This window comes from Crinia signifera, chromosome 8, assembly GCF_055691185.1.
Source record: "Crinia signifera chromosome 8, ASM5569118v1, whole genome shotgun sequence".
In the NCBI taxonomy this organism is placed as follows: domain Eukaryota; kingdom Metazoa; phylum Chordata; class Amphibia; order Anura; family Myobatrachidae; genus Crinia; species Crinia signifera.
Genome location: NC_139224.1, coordinates 124128384 through 124149887, shown reverse-complemented (window position 1 = coordinate 124149887; position 21504 = coordinate 124128384). Strand labels below are relative to the sequence as shown.

General features: G+C 38.3%; 1 protein-coding gene and 1 long non-coding RNA gene across 11 annotated transcripts in view; one reads left to right on the top strand and one right to left on the bottom strand.

Annotated features, from left to right (window-relative positions):
• Positions 1-1824: 1824 nt before the first annotated feature.
• Positions 1825-7258, bottom strand: BARHL2 (BarH like homeobox 2). Its single transcript, XM_083157131.1, has 3 exons — positions 6196-7258; positions 4704-4929; positions 1825-2715 (listed from the first exon to the last, which is right to left on the bottom strand). The coding sequence occupies exons 1-3, from the start codon at positions 6743-6745 to the stop codon at positions 2403-2405; spliced, it is 1089 nt and encodes a 362-aa protein (XP_083013257.1). The 5' UTR covers positions 6746-7258; the 3' UTR covers positions 1825-2402.
• The window catches only part of LOC146026446 (uncharacterized), a 94283-nt gene continuing 76892 nt past the window's right edge, over positions 4114-21504 (top strand). For 9 of the 10 annotated variants that reach the window (XR_014454453.1, XR_014454455.1, XR_014454452.1 and 6 more), the window contains exon 1: positions 6625-7785. This is a non-coding gene — a long non-coding RNA (uncharacterized LOC146026446). Of the gene's footprint in view, positions 4946-6624; positions 7786-21504 lie in introns of those variants that run through there. The other variant, XR_014454456.1, reaches the window with a different exon arrangement.

Below are 21504 nucleotides of genomic sequence, written 5' to 3'. Positions count from 1 at the left end.
ACATATATAGTAATGTATAAAACACAAAATGCTTCAAATCTTCAGCACAGTAGGTGTAGTGTCTGTTGACAAGGAAATGTGGACTCTGGAATAAATTGTGTCACATTTGCTATTTAAACATCGCCCATTAACAGGCAGTCAACCACCAATAGAGTGTATGTAATTGATGTTATACAGAATTATATTAAATCAATGCAGGTTAATTCAAGAAGTGAAATCCTGTATGACTCTTATTATGTACTCTGTATTCGACACAAAGGAACTGAAAGTAGCTGAAATGTCTATCATTATACTTTTAATTAAAAAAAATACAAAAAAAGTAATTAAAGCAAGTGATCACACAGGTTGAAATAATATAGGTTTGGAAGTCTTGTGCAAGAAAAATAACTGTTGTGCATAAGGAGAGTTATACTGTAGGTTCCGGCTGCAAAGCTTCGTCTGGCTGCAAGGTCCCCAGTTCGGCATAATTACGCCGGATACAAAGGCACAAACGAGGGAGGCGTTCCTGGTCTTCCTCTATCCCATTGTTGGACTGCTGCAGAGGTCAATATGGTTTTAACGCAAATTTATTAGCAGAGAAATCAGTAAACCATTGCCTAATTAGCAAAGCCCAAATAAATGTGCCCGGGGGCTCTTTCAGTACAGAACGGAGAAAGGAGAGAACAGAACCTACCACAAACCTCAGAGGATCTCATAAGATTCAACACCATGAATCTTTTATATATAATTGCTGTATATCTTTCTAATTCTGTGAAAGAAAATATTGTCTTCACCTTGAAAGGTCTTAGCTTATTATTTTAACGCTAATAAATTGTGGCAAGTAGAACCTGGCAGTCCGATTGATTAATACAACCTGTGACTACATATATATATATATATATATATATATATATATATATATATATATATATATATATATATATATATATATATATATATAATTTTTTTTTATTCTTATTAGTTTTTTACCATTGTAGCGTTTTGGTTTTGCTTTATATACTACTGACTTTACCATCGCATTTTAAAGAGGGATCGGGTTCATTTCTTCATCAAATTTAAATAAACACGTGCTATAGAATTGGTTCTGTACTTTTAGAAATGTTTTACAATTTTTTATCTATATTATATATAGATTGCATAGTAAATGGTGAAAAGATTTAATACAATGAACACTCGACATGTGACAGTTTAAATCGACGTATTTGAATTTATGTTGGTATAGTTTACAAATTAGTTGTATATAAATGATGCCCCTTTTTTGTGTGCCTGATCTTTACTTAGGTTTTAAGTAATTGCTCACCCAGTGTCCTTTCTCGCTTACTGTCTGTTCCCTAAGATTCTGTGCTTCCCCGGAACAGCTGTCAGATTGGGATTCGCATCCTCAGTTCCCAGGCAGGCCACCCAACCTTACAAATCACTCATTTTGCTCATTAACTTGTTTAAAATTCATAAAAAAAACGAGGACACTTTGCTGCCGACGGCTAAATCTTAGAATAAAAAAATAAAAAAAGGAAAATGAAAAAATCAATCCCCGATCATTTACTTTATAAACAGACCTTGTATAAAGTTTAATATGGTTGTAATATTAATTTAACTATAGACCAAAAGATTATATATAATATATATACTTAAGTTTAAAAAAAACTAATTTCAACCCTGTGTACTCTTTAAAAACGATCCATGATTGCAATAAAATCTCTTTGCAATCGTGATTTTTTTTATTTAGTTAAAATCAGATAGATAGAAATTGAATTGAAATAGAAATTGTTAAAAAAAGATAGATATTATTTATTTATGAGTGTTGTGTTTTAATTTCAATCACAATAAACCTGTATCTTTTCTCTAAGCATTTATTTGAGTTGCCCAAAAAAAAGACATAAAAAAATCAACGAATAGTTGTGACTTTTTTTGAACAACATATAATAAATATGATATTTCACAGTCTTTCAAAATGTACATTGTATATTAGGGAGCATGCCACTTTTCAGAATGAATCCGCTCACGAGCTATCAGTGCAAAGTTTCTAGTCCCCTGTCCTCGTCCCTCTGACTCCTCCGGGGCAGAATTTGTTCCTTTGGACTTGAGTTTCTTTCATCAATACTCCGGGAAGTGCCGCAACTGCGTGCGGACAGTGCGCCGTCCTCTCCCACACTGCGCAGAGCGCCGTCTCTCTTGATCTTCGGTATTTGTTTTGCAATGAAGTTTTGCTGTCTCGCATTCAATACGGGGTTCCTGCTCTATATAGGTACATTGCGTACTGTAGGAGCTTGATGTATTAGCTTTTACAGAGGAGTTGTCCCAAAAAATTGGCCCCTATGTCCCTTCTGGTAATCTCCTTCATTTTTTTTTTATTTTGTTGTCCTTGTGGGGTGTGATAGTGCTGTAGAAAATGGGGTGATGTTTCACCGCGTGTGAGGAGTACCAGGGATTGGGTTACCCAAAGGGTTAAGAGCTGGTTGTCCGCCAGGTCCCAGGCCATGAATGAGAACCCTGGGGACTAAGGGTCTCTGTAGCTGTGGGTGAGGTGCAGGTGGAGTCCTGTACATGCTGCTGTACATAGCTGCCGCTGCTGCGGCTGCCGTTGTGCTGTCCATACTGCTAAGTAAACTGGGGTGATAAAAATAAGGAGATGGGAACATCCTTTGCAGAGCGGAATAATTGCCAGCCTCAGCCAGTAACTCTAGACCCACCGCTGTCTGTCTCTTCCATTTTGTCCTACAGGAAATTAAACAAAAATCAGGGGTTGAGTACATTCTGGTACATGTAGTACAGTATATACATGACACCAACTGCATAAATACTAATAATTCACATATTATTGGTCTCTCCATTAATGAAGGTCTCATGGGCAGTCAGTAGTGTACAAATCTAGCAGGCCGGCCTGCCACAAATCACCAGCTGTGGTGGATTTACTTTAAGTAAAAGAAACATGAACTAACTAGATCTCCCTTCAGCCCCAACCTGGGGACTTTAATAAAAGTAGAGTATTATTAGATTTTCTCCCAATCCTTTCACTCACTAGATACCATCAGCTAGAATCTGGTGCCTGCACTGTAAAACGTATGGGTCAATCCAAAGAGTCGCAGTTTACGTCTTCATTACGCTAAAGGAAGCGCAGCATTAGGAAATTACCCCTCCACTTTATCAATTATAATAATGACTTATGTCAAATAAATAATAAAGTGTCCAAGTTATACTGTATATCTCTACTAAGTACCCTCCTAGGCACTGAAATACTCGATCCTCAATACAGACCAGCAAAATGTCACATGCAATCAAAGTGGATGCTATTAAGTAAATATAATCTAACTCTAGTTTTCCTGCTTGTGTCTGTGATAACTGGAAAGCACATTTCTAACGCGATTATTAAATCTCCCTGCCAAGGCTGTGTAGCCTGCGAGCTGGTGGAAAGTGAGGGCATCAGCGAATCTAATAAACAAGCCCTTGACACGCTGTTAGATTGCATACCAATGACACTAATTTTTTTCCACAGAATTAGGGTGGATGGAGCCGGATGTAATGAGACCGAAAATTATGGAAAATAGAATTGGATTTAATTTGCTTCTACGCGACCAGCCTGGACGTTCTACTAAGGGGGACATGGGCAGGTTTGATTTAGCCCATTATGCATTTCATGTGATATGCATGTTTTCATTACAATAATACATTGTGGACAGATCTGCTAAGTGACCACAAATGACAAAAAATATTTTCTAAGTGAATTATACAAAACAGCAGCTCCAGTGCTGGTAGAACGCTGCATAATGAGGTTGCATTGGGGAATGCTTGCCAGTGTGTTCCTGGGACACAGGAAGGGTAATATGTCCCTAGTTTTGTAATCAAGATTTAGACATTATTATTCATGTGTATATTAGTTGAAATGTTTTCTCTTGCTTTGAAGCTATTAATTAGCCATATTTATCTCGTTATGTGCAGCTTGTGGGTTTTCCTCTATGCATGGGAAACTCATCAAAACACCCTGGGATAGATAAAGTGAAATGTGGGCCTTTTCCAACAGGATTGACTATAAACACTACTGGCAGATCACTCCGCACTGTATGTTAGGAGCTACATTAGCAATCAGCCCGTGATTACTCAGGGACATTACACGGCTCTTATACCCAGACGGTGTATTGATATTTCGCAAGACTGTCCCACAGAAGAGGAGATATTTTATTGTTTACAATTTGTAGTTGAGTGCATGTCTTTGTTCTATAGAGATTTATCTGTTCTCATCTCCTGATTTCTCTGCCTGTCTGTTACTTCTGGATGATCTATTTCCCCTTTTACAATTATTTTTACAAATGTGGATTGTTTGTCCCAATATCTTCTGCCCCTGTCTACATTGCACATAGTGGGCCTCTGTTGCCTGTCTGAGTGTGTCAGGCTGTCTCCATGAGTTTTCCTTTACCTGTGCCTGTTGTGTGCCTGCTTGTCTTTGTCAAGTGTCAGTCTTTACCTGTCTCTATGTCTCTGTATGTGATGGCAAAGTAGGCTTTTATATTAGTCTTCAAACTGCTGTTCTTAATGCTTACTGTTCATGCACTATTTTTCTACCAGTTTCTGTGACACTCTACCTCTGTGCCTGTCTCTGTCAGTGAGCCTGCTACCCTGCCTGTCTGTCAGTCATCAAGGTAGCCTGTCTGTCTGTCTGTCAATCTTCCCTCTGTGCTGTAAGTCCTGTGCCCTGACTATGATCTTACCTCCTGTTCTGGTACCAGGTCTTGACCTGGGTGTCGGTGAGGTTAAGGGCTGCGGCTAGGTCCATGCGGTCCTGGACGCTCAGATACTTCTGACGCTCGAAGCTTCTCTCCAGCTGGTTGAGTTGATGATCTGAGAAGGCTGTCCTCGCCTTTCTAGGTTTCTTGGACCTTACTGGAGGACTTTCCCGACTGCTTGTAATCTCCCGATCTCCCTCTTCCTTTGTACCTATAGAATCAGGGATGTAAGTATACACATAACTGAAAAAGGCATAAAAGGTATCTACAAAGTTTTAAATAATTGTGCAATATAGGGGAAATAATACGAGTAATAATAATAATAATAATAATAATAATAATAATATTATTATTATTATTATTATTATTATTATTATTATTATTATTATTATTATTATTATTATTATTATTATTAGCATCATCATCCTCATCGCCCCGTCATCTGGCAGCTGTGTGTTATCATGTCATCTTGTGTCATCTTGTTTGCACGCCACATAATAGGTGAGAACGATAACATTATCAGTTCCTATTTATCAACCTGGAGATTTTTTTTTTATTTCTTTTTTTTCTAAACTGAAGAGAAATCGATATGTCAAAAACCATCTCTTTTTGTACCAGCTTTTTTTCCCCATCGTTCCTTTATCTTCCCTGCAGGAAGAACAATAATCTCTCTAATTGACCCACTGGGGAGGATGGTACACACACAAAATATCGCCAGGCCAGACTGTACATCTGTTTTTGATCACTAATGTGCGAAAAAAAACTTAAGATACCAAGATGAACCGGGATTTTTTGTGCGTGCGTGTTTACTAATAGCAGCACCAAATACATAATGGTTCTTTTTGAGGCTCAACTTCCCATGCATTTACTGCTTGATATGAATTGGTGTCAGTGAACAAAAAAAATACATAAAATAAAAAAATATTAATATATTTTTTTATTTAAATAGAAATGTGCCATAATCAAGCACATATTTCACACGCTATTATCTATCAATTAAAACATTAATGGTCTAGTATGACGCTATTTATATTTTGTTCCCAGCACGTCCTGATTCATAAAGTGGTAACAATTCATTTGAAAGTGTTTTAGCACTCTGATTGTTTAATGTATTTGAATGATATATTTAACTTTCTTTGTCAACTGAACTACTACATCGTATCTGTCTGCGGTTACATAAATATACACTATACCGATTATTAGAATAATTATTACTATTCTGATATGTTTTTCTCCGAATTATATATTTTAATTGTATGTTTTAAATCAAATACTGTATTTCAGATTATATATATATATATATATATACATACACACACACACACACACACACACACACACACACACATATATCGCGCTAAAATAAATATAACAATGGACGTATCAGCATAAATAATACAGTTTATCCACATATTTACTGATGTTCAACATTCGAATTTCGCCAACATTTAAGAAAAAGAATTTCCCAAAGACTCACCATGTCCCTTCATGTCTGAATTCAAGTCATCTCGAATCTTTTCCCCTTTGCCCTTGCCATCTTGCATCTCCTGTTCTAGTTTGGGTCGAAAACTTTCTGAAGACACATTGCCCTCCTGTTTCGGAGTGTGGTGGGGTGAGGACACACTGGTGCTGTATGGGGCACAGGCAGCCAACGGTTTGCTATCCCCCAGAATGTCTTTTATTAAGAAAGAGGATGTGGAAGTCCTGGGCGCAGTGGCGAGCTGGGCCGGCTGCTGAGGGGGTGACTGCTGCGGCTGCTGGCTGTGATGCTGGAGATGATGGTGGAGGTGCTGAGGCTGGTGATGTGCGCTGTCCACCAGCCGGTGCTGATCTGACGGCTCCATACTAACTGAGATTGGAGAAGAAGGCGAACTCCCCACAGTGTCTATTTCCGAGCCAGGGGAAAGGGGGCTCTGGTTTCTAAAATCCGTGCCTCTGCTGTCCCTAAAGTCTCCATTTAACATGCCAGGGCTGCCAGAGCCAGCGTTGGACAATATAGTGTCTATCCCAAAACTGGATCCTTCCATGCTGCTTGTATTTTAAAACAAAGTCTTCATAACAATCCTCTTGGAGCAATCTCTTTGAAATTTAAAATCAAACCCAGAGGTAAAAAAAAAGTAAAATAAAATAATAAGAAAATCTGATAAAAAATAAAATTTATATATGTAAAAAAAATAATGAGAGCTGAAAACATGCAATGGTGTTAGGCGAAATGGTCGGTTTGGGAATCAGTGCAGCACAGCCTGGCAAGTGCAGGAGACACACAGACACACACGTGCTGTTATGTGTAGTACATACGTGTATCTATATTAATGTGCCAGGGATGTGTCCCACATTGCTATATTTCATCTTAATGACCCCTGTGTAGCTGGGATGAGGACTGCAGTGATCCGGGTGGCTGTGCTCTAGTTGTTGAACTTTCTTTGAAAGTTGAGGTTCCTCACAGACTGTGCCTGGCTGACTCCCGGTTACTGTCGCTTCTTTCCCCTGTAATCCTTCTCCTGTTGGGCTCCAGTGACTCCCTCCCGTGACGTCACCTCCAGGACCACCGACTCGTCCCTCCTTCTCTCCCCCCCACCTCTGGCTTACACTAGCTGTGTGCGAGAAGGTCGCATTGGTTGCTGGAGTGGGAGAAACCTGACGATCTGTCCAAGACAGCCAATGGCAGGAGGAGCAGCATCACACTGTACAAATTACTAAGGCTATGGCTAGGATGCTCTTTTTTTTTTTTTTTTACCATGTATCTCCTGGGTCGCTTCCTCTAATCTAAAGCACAATAAATTAAATATGGTGAAAGAAAATAACAAATAAATAAATAACACCGGGACAAAGGTGGAAGAGAAGAGGCAAACAAAACTGGGATGACATTTATTCTGAATAATAACATAACTTCCCTGTTCAAGGACAATGCACACAGTACAGACGAACATTAAAAAACCCACAAGAATATGAATATACTCTTATTTATATATATAAAAAAAATCATCAGCAATATGCAAGCAGTGTCTGCACAGAAATGCAAGACCACAATACACTGGACTAAACTTCAGAATGAGCTTCTAACCGAGTAAGTGATTGATATCGTTTTACCCTATCCCCTTATTCGCCTATATACTGTATCTGTTCCTAAATAACACAGTATATGGGTGATTATGCATATTTGGCTTTTTCCTCCTTAAATTAAATGTTATTTAACTATTAAATGAGATGGAGGTTTAATTAATATTTGTTTGAGTTTCAAGACTGCAATCTATGGAAGATTACCACGTCATCTATTTTCCTACATTACACATTCAAGATGAATTATTATTATTATTATTATTATTATTATTATTATTATTATTATTATGCATATTTGAATAGAGTTTGGTAAATACATGCTAATATATAGTCCTTATTAAGCTGATAAAGACCAGCGACGTATCACAAGTCCAAAAAATCCACATACTGTACACCCGTTTATTTACTGCATCACAGGCTGTAATTCCTTTTCTACTGCTTCACTTAGCATATTTGCATATCGTGCAGTGCTTGCCTGACTAATTAGCCAATCCTAGCTCTCTTACGCTCTTATTTTAGTAGTAACAGGAATAGATGTTGTGGACCCATTGGGACTGTGAAATTATTCTGCTGATACTGAACAGCATCAAGTCGTGTTAATTTCTCCAGGACAGCTCCAACCTGTCTCGTGTTGAATGTCAAAGGACTGGAAGGGGGAAGGGGGGGAGGAGGGGGGGGGGGGGGGTGTCTACGACGAGCCTCCATATTACTCCTGACTAAGTACCGTGTTCAACCTAATTAGCAGAGTAATTATAAGGTGCTAATGAATGATTTCAAGTTACATTTTATTTGGCATCAACATTTTCAGGAATCTATTGCAATGTAGGGTCGGACTGCCTTTATATACATAAAAAGTAATAGTGTACACGACATTATACAGTATATAACGGAAAGACACTTTGTGCGACTACACACAAACTCCAATATATTAGCGTGTACATATATATATATATATATATATATATATATATATATATAGTATATGCATATGTGTGTATGTATATATCTATATCTATATCTAGATAGATAGATAGATAGATAGATAGAGTGATATACAATCTGTGAACGATTAGTTGCCTATCGAGATTACAGGGCACCTTGGTAAATTACAAATTACTGGTGGTGTTTATGTAATGTGCTTTAAAGCGTGTGATAAACTTGGGGCAAAGCCTGCACTGCGTCAGCCTGGTCTGAATGACTTACATACTGGTGGGAATGGGCTTGAAGATAGCTGTCTGCAGAGACTGTTCTGTTTGCTGCTACAGATAAAAGATCCGTAGTGATGATTCGTAACGTGTACCTTGAAAGCACCATCGACCCCAGTTTACCAATGTATTATCAAAGGTTACACTTCCATTCACTAATGGGTCGCAATATCTGGATGCAGAGAAAGTCATCTATCTATCTATCTATCTATCTATCTATTATTTATGTTAAAATATAAAATCCATCCATTCACCAATCTTATTGTGTTACATGTATTTTATAATCATGTTTAAAAGACATATGCAAAGCATGGTAGTTCGGCCATGCAGTCTTTGTTTATGACATATGTCATGAGATGTACTAATATCCCCGGTTATGCGATGCACTACTACAACTTAAAGCGTTGGTCTGAAGTTTATTTATCACAATACTGGCCATACACATTCCATTAAAGGGTTTTTACCCTGGCAGAACACAACCTCATGGTATCTGTGACATGACGACTGCTTTCACATGGCAAAGACACCAAGGAATCGATAACACCGATGTTGTTATAAATAATTCATCCGGTCTTGTGACTTCTTATGGAGTGTAGTAGCTTTTAAACGAGGTGTACCGTTATTTTACCCATCAGCAGACCCAATGGTGTTGTGCTATTGTGTGTATATTACCTACAAGCTCACTTTAATAATATTTCTAATACTGTATAAGGATCCAGTCTGTATACAGTAGTAGGTCTAGAAATGAGTACGTTATCTGAATGCCTATCGTTGTCAACATTAATGTTGTCTGCCAGGATCTTGTAATCTGCATCTGCTCACACAACAAACTGCCATACTGCTTTGTCAATATATTGTAATTAATGTTTGTGAACTCATAATCTCCCCATATGACATTTAAATAAGTCTTATGTTCTCACTGTTATGTTACTTATTAAAAACAAAAGGCGCATTGTTGCATATTAATGAGAGAGTAAGGAGGATAGGTTGGAGACTGAGATGTAAGCAGAATTACTCTATATTACTACTAAACCCGTATATACAATTCAGAAGAAATGTATGCTTAAATAAAGTCATCAAATATCCCTTAGAACTGTATATGCCTACTGGATATATGACATTATAACTATTTAAAGCTAATTATTTCTGTCTGGTATTTGTGTCTTGTATTTGATTTTTTACAAAGTTTCTAAAAAGAATAAAGTTAACTTTTTTAAGGATTATTTAATAATATTTGAGAACAATCCAATCTAAAATCACAACTCCGATGTCATTTATATGACGGGATTCACGAAACACGCAGATCCAAACAGGTATGCAACGAAATGCCGAGTTTTTCTTCGAGATTAATATATGTGCATACGGTGAGGTGCTTGTGTTCTATTATTCATACGAAGTGTAATCTACAAAATTACAGGAGCATATTAGGGGAAAGAACATGTACAGCGGAAGTATCATGGAGCTTTTGTTTTATGGATCTTTGTTTTGATTTTCAGCTGTCATGCATTTTGCTTATTAATGATAATGTATGTTTCCCCGTGCCATTTAAATGTAAGTAACGACGTCTATGCTACCTGGAGCCACTGGGTGGCGCTAACGGTTACAACGAATGTGCTGTCTTTTGTCTATTCCAAATGTATAAATGCCACACTGCTGTTTTTGAGTAATTCCTTAAACAATCTGCAACGTGATTTGCATTGTATATAGCCCATGCAATAATTGTGAATTAGAAACACAAATTATCTGATCGCCCAATTATTTATTTATTTATTTTTGAAAAATATTCTATCGGTCAATGAAATTCCATTTTTTTTTTTCAAAGACCAACTGACATCTACTTAATAATAATAATACGAATATGAACAGACCTACTTGTACTGTAGATTTCAGAATGACTGAGTCAAGTGCATGGCATAAAATGACAAGGGCCGAAATGAAAATGAGCAAAATAAGTATTTCATACCCCAAATAGGATTGCTACTTTCTATCACTCCTAAACATCATCTAAAGTTTTTTGTTTTTTTTCCGGATAATGAGATTTGCATTTATCCAACTATTCGTCTATTTTATGTAGTTTTTTATATATATATATTTCTATCCATTTCATAAAAACATAGATAAACAATTACCTCTATACAACTACCAGTTTAATAGAGCAATTCTGATTATTTGGTATAAAACGTATAGATATGTATTCACTTGAAAATAAATGATTTGTGAAATGTATTTGGTTTCTGGTGGGTAAAATTTTGAAACCCCCAAAAATAAAAATCTATATTACATTTTTACTAGTAACAAGGGACCCCGAAACATAAAATAAAAGTTATTATTTAAAAATATACCAACTGTGAGCTACACTTCACCTAATTATTGGCGATTTGGCAGCAATTACATCAACTGTTTTAACTTTAAAAATAGAGAACTTTACTTAACCTGTCAATATACTGTAGTAAAAGTCCTGTGAAGTTTTGCTACACAACATGTGATCTTACATCCAGATACAGATAGGAAAGGGTTAGTTAGAATCCAAGACAAATTAACCATAAAATAAATATACATCGGCATTATTCTTCATGGTGATTTGTGCTATCATTGCTCAGAGCCTGCTCTGTTTGCATTAAGGAGCAAATAATATTACAGTATATTCCTTGATTCCTGTATCACATACGCTGGAATACGACAGAGCTGCAAGAAATACATATATCCTGTGGTGCAATACATGTCACTGCTGTATAGACATCATGTACAGTACTCCGTGCATCCTTAGGAGGGGTGGGCAAAACGTCATAATTGATAGTGAACAATATGTTATATCAATCAGTCAAATCAATTGTAACACTTTAATCACCCGGGGGTGCCATGTTTCCCTACGTCATTGTCAAGTGATAGTTTGTGGTCTTCAAATATTGTTTCATATCAAGTAGAGCTAAACGTTCTACAGTACATAACACTTGGTAACTGCAGTACATGTTAGTGTTGGATTTAGATGTTTCAAGTAACTTTGCACCTCTACAGACCAAGGGTGCCAGGAGTGGTAAAGTTACATGTTATACAGTCTCAGCAGATAAACGTAACAACTCCCAAACTTTTGGCTGTGATAATAATGCTGATGCTCTTGGACATGAAAACGATTATTTACAATATATGTATGTGTATATATATATATATATATATATATATATATATATATACATACATACATACATACATACTTTACCTACTGGAGAGTTTCTTGCTTGTTTGTGTAACTGGAGAAATTGAAGGCATCCTATAACAGTTACAGTGTATGAAATGGTGTACAGCCACGACCACCCTTTATTCCACTTATGTTACTTCTCAGTGCTTGCTGCTATGGAGTCTAAATACATGTATATATATATATATATATATATATATATATATATATATATATATATATATATATGCACATACATACATACATACATATACACACACACATATATATATATATACACACACACACACACACACACACACACACACGTGTATACTGTATACACACAAACACACACACACATATATATATATATATATATATATATATATATATATATATATATACTGTATACACACACACACACACACATACCATACTCACTGCAAACATACTGTTTTCAGAATTTATTAACACTTTCTTATATAGAACCAGCCCACCCTGATGCGATTTAAGGTGGCGATCATTGCTTGTTTTGTAACTTTTTTTTTTTATCTCACAGATGCCTTAACCCATTACATTTAGCAATACATACACTCAGATTCCCCTAATACGTGTAATATACTGGAACACAAGATCAGAGTGCATTACACAATATAGCATGTTATATTCTGATACAAGAGTTGTCACTTTGAAACAAATGATCCCACAGTGGGTTCACCTTTGCTCCTCCATCTATAATAGCTATGTTCATCTGTCTTATCCTCCATGGTTACTGTACAAATAGACAGTAACACATTACAGAGCACCCACTTACACTCTAAAACCCCTCCTGGAAGTGTAACGGTTAACAGGGTATATAATTAAATAAAATTGTTATTTGATCCAAACATGTGTATTTAAAGATTTTTTAATGTAAAAATGTAAATTTCCTTAACATTGCATTACATTAACAGTAATCCACATTATGCACCCTCGCCACTTTATCACCTCTCGCTGTAAATTTTTTTAACATCTCCGCCTGTGACCTTTTTGTGTTTACCAGCTCCACATATTATGAGATCTTACCTTCTCTGCATGAAAAAGAGGCTGTAAGGACGCTCTTGTGCCTCATCAAGGTTCGATTCTATATGCACTTTGATTACTTTCAACATTAATACAAAGGGGATTTCCGTTTGAGACATCTATCCTTATATAATTAAAATATAATTTAAAGCAAGCTGTGATGCATGGGACGCAATGAAGCTTCAGTTACAATCACATCTCTGTGCTTTAGAAGAAAAGCATATTTTCTTCTAATAACATAATACCCTGTACCAATCAATTAACCTCTTACCGTGTCATTATTAAAGTATATGCAATCTCTCCAATGTTATCTATTAGTATTGAAAAAATCAAAGGCAAGGGTGAACTCAGATCTCCTATAGAGAAACTCATTTAAAATGGTAATTAAAAAGCAACTAATTAAAACAGCTATCTGAGCACTAATCAATTACTTTATTGCATTGGGGGGTGTAACTTGAACAAATTGAATGTTGCCAGTTTAGTGTATCAAGTTATTAACTGGAGCGGACGGTCGATGATGGGACAATGAGTGAGAGGTTTGCACTTTATTGATTTCTGTTCTCAACAAGCAAATGTCTGTCTGTATTTAAACCTATGGTCCCTGTCTATAATGTAGTGCAGTTGAATCCAGCAAGTTAATGCTACTGATTTATTTAAAGCTCAAGAACAAATGGTATTCAATTTAGAAATTCAAAATCAACAGCCGTTAAAGTTAGAAGTGTCTACAAATTAATAATATAGGATATACATGGACATAATGCATGGTTTGGATCGATGTGAAAGTATAAGTGTTCTAATTACACTTTGCTTACACATCATGTTGGAAGCAATTTAGAGACATGAGTGCAATGATCTTTTTCCCCATTGAAAGATGTATTGAGGCTCTTACAAAAATTTGATAATCAACAAATATCTAGTTAGAGCACTGTGAGAAACAATTGACATCAATGATGGTGGCAATGATTCGGTGTGAATTAATAGGTTGCTTAGAGTGGCCTGTTCTTCTGAATTGGGCCTACCTCCTGCCAAGTTATTTCTCCGCTTCATGCTGCAGACATAGTTATGTTTCCTAGTCACAGCATACTAATTGTTTGTATAGTAACAGTAAAACATAATTTCACAGGTAATCTAAACCTCAGCAATGTCTGGATTCAGATCTAATAAAATTTGCTATTAAAGGCCCTCTATTGTGGAGGCCATAGATCATCAGGAACTCTGCAGCACCTGTGCTGATTCAGACATGTTAGTAAGGCAGATGACAAAACCATGCTGTACTGCAGTTGGGGCAGATGTAACATGTGCAGAGAGAGTTAGGTTTGGGGGAGTTATTTTGTGTCTGTGCAGGGTAAATATTGTCAGGTTTAGTCTTACACTGCAATGTAGATTTCAGATTAAACACACCTCACACAAATCTAAATTTCTCTGCACATGTTACATCTGCCCCACCTGCAGTGCACATGGTTTTGTCCATCTGCAAAAATTGCAGCCTTGCTAAGAGGCCTGATTAAGGCCCAGAGTTTGGTGATTACACAGTAAAGTGCTCGTGCAATTCAGTTAAGGAACATAGATAATATTTTTAAAGGGCGGGGTGAACTCACAGTTTGTATTTTTCTACAGCAGCTCCAACTATGGGTACAGTTTATTTCCCCTATTTGCTTGCTACCTATTGAGGAATAAATCAAATTGACATTTTTCTATGATGAATTTTACTTATTATTATAACAACACATCTGTTAGATGGTGTAAAGTTTTAGCTTCAATCAGGAATATCAAGTTACGTTTTTCAAAGTCGACAACCCATACAAAAAAAATTCACATTCACTGAGTCCCTCTTGCAGTGTTGCAATCAGGATCCCACCCCAAGAATAGGCCTTTTATTGACAACTCTCTCTGTGTCTCCATACCCTCCAACTGAACTGAATTTGCCAGTACAGTACCGTTTTTTAACAGTCTGTACCGGCAAATATAGTTTGTACCGAATTTTTCCCCATTGCCGGCGGTCAGTCACTCACTGTGGGCCGCAAATCATTCCTCCTGGCTCCCGGGCCCCGCTCCTTTTGCTGCCTGGTGCTCTGGCTCTCCTCCTCTGTTCCCAAGAGTGCATTGCGGGCCAGTCCCGTGCGTCAAGACATCACGCGCCGGCACCGCGCACCCTGCATACTCAGGGGAAAGGACATCTCAGTCCTCACTGTCTGCGAATGCGCAGACTCAGAAACTGAGAATGCGAATCTGCCTGAGGGAGAGGGTTGTGGTGGTCAGCCCTGGCGCGAATGATGGGGGGATCTCGACATCTTCGCATCGGACAGAGCACGCCACTAAGTCATTCCGCATATCAGACTCCAGTACAGTGGCAAGTAGGTGGTTCAGCCAGGCTGCACTTTGACTAAATCTCCTCACTTGACTTGGCATTTTAAATACATATATCTGAAAAAATGCCCAGTATACAGTCGTAAAGGGGGCATGACCACATCCCCTTTATCCATGGCCACACCCCCTTTCCATATGTGTAGTGATTTCTGTACTAAAAATGTTGGAGGGTATGTGTCTCTACACTAGCCAAGGGCATCATGACCTTGGACACACAGAGTACTTAGCGGATGGCTGTGTCTCAATTGGGTTGCCACCTTCCTGCACTTGTCTGTTGCCTATGTTGACTGAACCATGGCATCATCATTAAGGAGAAGGTCCCATTGTTGAAGAAAATCAGCATCAAGTAAGAGAAATGGAGAGAGAGAGAGCAGAATAGGAGTCAGGAAGACAGTGGTAATCTGGATGCTGCAGAAGTCTCCAGTCATGGAGCCCTGAGACTAATAGGCATATTAATGACATATAAATTGCATGTGGGAAGTTGTAAGAGAAGGTGTGGGGGTAAGTTGCGAATTAGAAGGGACATGTTAGTAAGAATAGGGGCATGTATAGCAGATCTGATAGACATATTAGATATTATCTATATACACCCCAGGTGGTTGCCTCGGATGCTCCCTCCACTGACAGGATGTGCTTCACATGGATCTTTCCTTACAGGATATATATAATACTACCACACAAGTGTCAGCTTTCCCATATACACATTGGGCTCTTGTATGGCCAAACTCTCACAGTTTTATCTAAATAGTGCCCTTAACATGGCTTCCTTGTCTGGTACACTTGTGGATGGGATGAAAAATCAATGGATCTGATGGACCCTACTCTGATTATTAGGACACTAGAATCACCCATTTTGTGCCATCTGTTCTAGGGGTAACCTATTCCAACCAGGGTAATTTTATGCAGTGCACCCAAGATGGCTGCCTCACCTGGTGCCTTGTGAGGGTGGAATACATAACCCAAGAAGTTATTATCCAATATGCCTACACCCATCCTACATTATGCTTATGGTCTTCTGTATTATGTGCATTGTTTTTGATGTTTGTAAAGCGCCTTGAGTGCTGTTGAAGAAATAGCACTATGTAAATAAAATTATTATTATTATTATTATTATTATTATTATATATTTGAACTATGCAAACATTTTAGGCAGGTGTGTAGGAAAAATTATGTAAAGTACAAAGTAGAAGTGTTATTAGTTCAAATAACAAAAAAACAATGACAATGAACAGAAGAGAAATCTAAATCAAGTCAATATTTAGTGTGACCATCTTTTGCCTTTAAATCAGCACCATTTGTTCTAGGTACACTTGCACACAGTTTTTAAAAGAAGTTGTTCCTGATCTTTTGTGGATGTAATCTCTTAAATCCTCCTGTCTCTTCATGTAATCCCAGACAGATTTAATAATGTTGAGGGCTCTAATATGGGGACCATATCATCACTTCCAAGACTTCTTGTTCTTCTGTTTGCTGAAGATTGTTCTTATTGACATTGGCTGTATTTTTGGGGTCATTGTCATGCCACAAAATACATTTGGAGCCAATCAGATGCTACTGCATGATTTATTTATTTATTAACAGTTTCTTATATAGCGCATACATATTCCGCATGGCTTTACAGAGAATATTTGAACAGTCACATCAGTCCTTGCCCCAGTGGAGCTTACAATCTATGTTCCCTACCACAAGTACATGCACACACAGACATTCTAGGGTTAATTTGTTCGGAGCCAATCAACCTACCAGTATATTTTTGGATTGTGGGAGGAAACCGGAGTACCCGGAGTAAACCCACGCAAGTACGGGGAGAATATACAAACTCTGCACAGTTAGGGCCATGGGGGGAATCGAACCCATGACCTCAGTGCTGTGAGGCAGTAATGCTAACCATTACACCATCCGTACTGCCCCGTACATGATGGAGAAGTACCTGCCTGTATTCTTAGCATTGAAGACACCATTAATCCTGACCAGGTCCCCAATTCTATTTGCAGAAATGTAGCCTCAGACTTGCGAACAATCCATTTTAGTAATAGATGGAAAATATACAAATAGCATCTGCTACATGCGCAGAAAATACCAGATGTTTATGTGTACACTGGGTTTTTTACATCTTTTGTCTAATGGTAATGAAATGCATCCACATGTGTGAGAATGAGACAGTGTAGTGCACAGGAAAACCATCTATGCCACGTTCAGAACTGGGATTTTGAATGATGCAAATTATTTCAAAAAGAGTACCCACCTATTTCTCAATTACCCCTGGGAAACTTTTCCCCATTTTAAGTTAAAAACTTACTGTAAATAGATTCTTTTTATAGCGACATGGTTTGTGAGGTAAAAAACAGACGTCACTTCATCAAGTTCAACCTATCTTTAAAACGATACTATAACATCCCTTCGCCAGCATTCCCTGCACTATTCATGATATTTACCATACAGGACCTTCCATTATATATTATAATTAACAGTTATATTCCTGGATGTCTTTCTCCGCTAAAAAAATTGTCTAACCCTTTCCTAAATGTATTGATTCATTCAGCCGTCACCACCTTTTCTGGAAGAGAATTCCAAAACTTACAGTAACTGCCCTAACTGTGAAGAATCCTTCCCTTTGCTGTGTATGAAATCTTCTTTCTTCTAAGCCTAGAGGATACCAGCATGTCCTGTGCATAGACCTCATGGTAAACAGAGCACGTGACAGTTGCTTTGGCCCTTGATGTACTGTATATGTAGATATTAATCATGTCTCCTCTGGTTAACGGTTCTTCGTTTTCCATCAACTTCAAACCCTGAATCAATTTAGTTGCCCTTCTCTGAACCTCTGAACCTTTCATGTTCCGTAATATCTTTTTTAAGGTGTGGTACCCAGAACTGGACACTGAATTCAAGGTGGGGCCTCACCAATGCTTTATTCAGTGGTGAGATCACCATGTCATTCCTGGCCTCTGTACCTCTTTTTATGCAGGAAAGTATCCTGTTTGCCTTGGCTGCTGCTCTTTGACAGTAACTACTTTAGCTAAGTTTATTGTCTTTTTGTACCAATAAGCTCCTTCTCCTACAGCAATTTACCATTTAGTTTATATGAACCACACTGGTTTCTGTTACCAAAGTGCATGACTTTACATTTATCTTCATTTAATCTCAATTTCCATTTATCAGCCCAAGTCTCTAGTCTGCTTAAGTTGCTCTGTAAAGTGGCGACATCCTGGTCTAAGTTTATAATGCTACATAGCTAAGTGTCATCTGCAAAACTTGACACTTTGCTTGCTAAACCATCCCCAAGGTCATTAATGATATGTTAAAGAGAAGTGGTCCCAGCACTGACCCCTAAGGTACACCACTTAATACTGTGACCCAATTTGAAAATGAACTGTTAACCACTACTCTCGGTTCCCTGTTTGGGATCTGTCCCTCACAAATCCATGTCGATTCCCAGTAATAATTTTGTTGCACATTAAATATTCATGATATACCGTCAAATAACTTCCCGACTATTGATGTAAGACTTACCAGCCTATATTTACCCAGGTGTGATTTATTACCTTTTTAAATATTGGGACTAATTCTGCTATCTGCACTGCGTCCCTCAACCCATTAGTTTGACTGGCACCTCTCCAATATTTGGGTAGGGGGGTGGACGTCAAGTTGCTTCTGTGCCCCTCTTGTTCCAGTGCCTATGATGAGAAGGGCAACATCTACATTGGGAACTCTTGAGGACTATTGAACATTCCAAACAATTTACCATACAAATTCCCAATTCAGAATCTGAGCTTTGCTGAACAAATATATCTAGACCATGGTTTTATTTGAAATTATTTCTTGAACAAAGATTGATCAATCATTTTGTGAACAGGGTGACGCACGTTAAGAGATATGAGAAATATTGGGCATACGTTAAGTGAGATACACCTTCAAGATACAAGAAACAGGATTAAAACTTTCCAACAATGTATACATGTTAGAGCAGGGCTGGGCAACACTGGCCCTCCAGATGTTAGTGAACTACACATCCCAGGATGCTTTGCATTAGTTTTGCTTTGTGGCCATGCTGAAACTGATGCAAGGCATGCTGGGATGTGTAGTTCACTAACATCTGGAGGGCCGGTGTTGCCCAGCCCTGTGTTAGAGGATAGTCATATATTACCTCATCCACATAAAGTAGTCTTTGCTGTCAGCATACAGTATGTCTATTGATAAGCAGATGCCCTAAGAAGTATGTCATGATGAGTTCCTTTCAGTTAACTTTGAGATCTGGCATACATGTATCAACAGAAGTAACCTTGAAGGTTTACAAATATGAATTGGTAGTCTCAAATGAGACCAAAAGTCTATGATAAATATTTATTAGTTCATAAACAAGATTATTATGTGCAATTGTTCAAATAGACCAAACCATCTAGATGTAATGAAATATTAGTCCAGAGGTAATGTCAGTGTCATCGTTGACTCAATCTATATTATATAATCAATTTTAGTATACAGTAGAGAAATGCAGTTTAGTATTTAGATAATTAAATAAAGCCCACCAAAACTTGGAAACACATTATCTGTCATTTAAGATAAAGGCCCTTATTCAGATTTGATCACAGTACAAATTTGTTCTCAAAATGGGCAAAACCATGTGCACTGCAGGTGTGGCAGATGTAACATGTATTGCGAGTTAGATTTGTGTGAGTTATTTTGTTTCTGTGCAGGGTAAATACTGGCTGCATTATTTTTACACTGCAATTTAGATTTCAGTCTCAAAACACCCCACCCAAATGTAACTCTCTCTGCACATGTTACATCTGCCCCACCTGCAGTGCACATGGTTTTGCCCGTTTTGAGAACAAATTTGTACTGAGAACAGATCTGAATAAGGGCCAGAATGTATTGATACAATTAGTGTATCCCTGATAGAAGAAAGTGAGACAACTTAGGAAATTCCTCATCCACTAACTATATTCATGCGAAATCTTTGGAAGACAGAAGGTTTGTAACAGCTAGCCAAAAAACTAACAACACAAGTAAATATTTCAATACATTTCCTTTCCAGATTCACTTTGATATCACTAGGAATTCTTAGGAATTGTACAGAAAGAGTTTATGTAGGAGACATATTTCTGGAATAAAGTGATACATACCTGTAATTATCGAAAAGAGCAGCATGGTTAAACAGTTACCCCCCTGTTTACAGAAAAATTCAGTTTCTTCAGGATATTCCACAGGAGCAGAAGATTGAAGATTCAAGAGTCTGCTTAAGGATTGGAACCAGGGCCGGCGCCACCACTAGGCAGCTCTAGGCATTTGCCTAGGGCGCCGGCACCTGGAGGGCGGCAGTTCGCCCTCACCCCCAGCATGGAGGGTTAGCGAACTGTGGTACCTGTGAAAAAACTTGCGTCCCCGGCGTCCCTGCAGTGCTGGTGCGTGCAGGGGTGTCCGTGCCACCGGGGGAACCTGCGGCGCTGTTATTGTGTATAAGCTGGCCGCGGCCGGCGGGGTCCCTACAGTGAATAGAAAATAACTAGCGCTATGCGCGCGGCGGCGCGTGAAGCGCTAGTTATTTTCTATTCACTGTAGGGACCCCGCCGGCCGCGGCCAGCTTATACACAATAACAGCGCCGCAGGTTCCCCCGGCGGCACGGACACCCCTGCACGCACCAGCACTCAGCAGGGACACCGGTGACGCAAGTTTTTTTACACAGGTACCCCCCGGCACCGGGGCGCCCCCACCCCGACTCACCTGGGGCGCTCCGGTGCCTTGCACCGGCCCTGATTGGAACCAATATCTATTTTTTTCTTTTTTTAAAAGAATTCCATAAATGAAAAGCCCAAATGTACCGGGTTTCATAGGTGTTGACATAAAAGTCCAGAGTAACAAACTGAGAGGGTAGATAACGAGTTATCACAAGCGGGCGCCTGGTAATGGGTT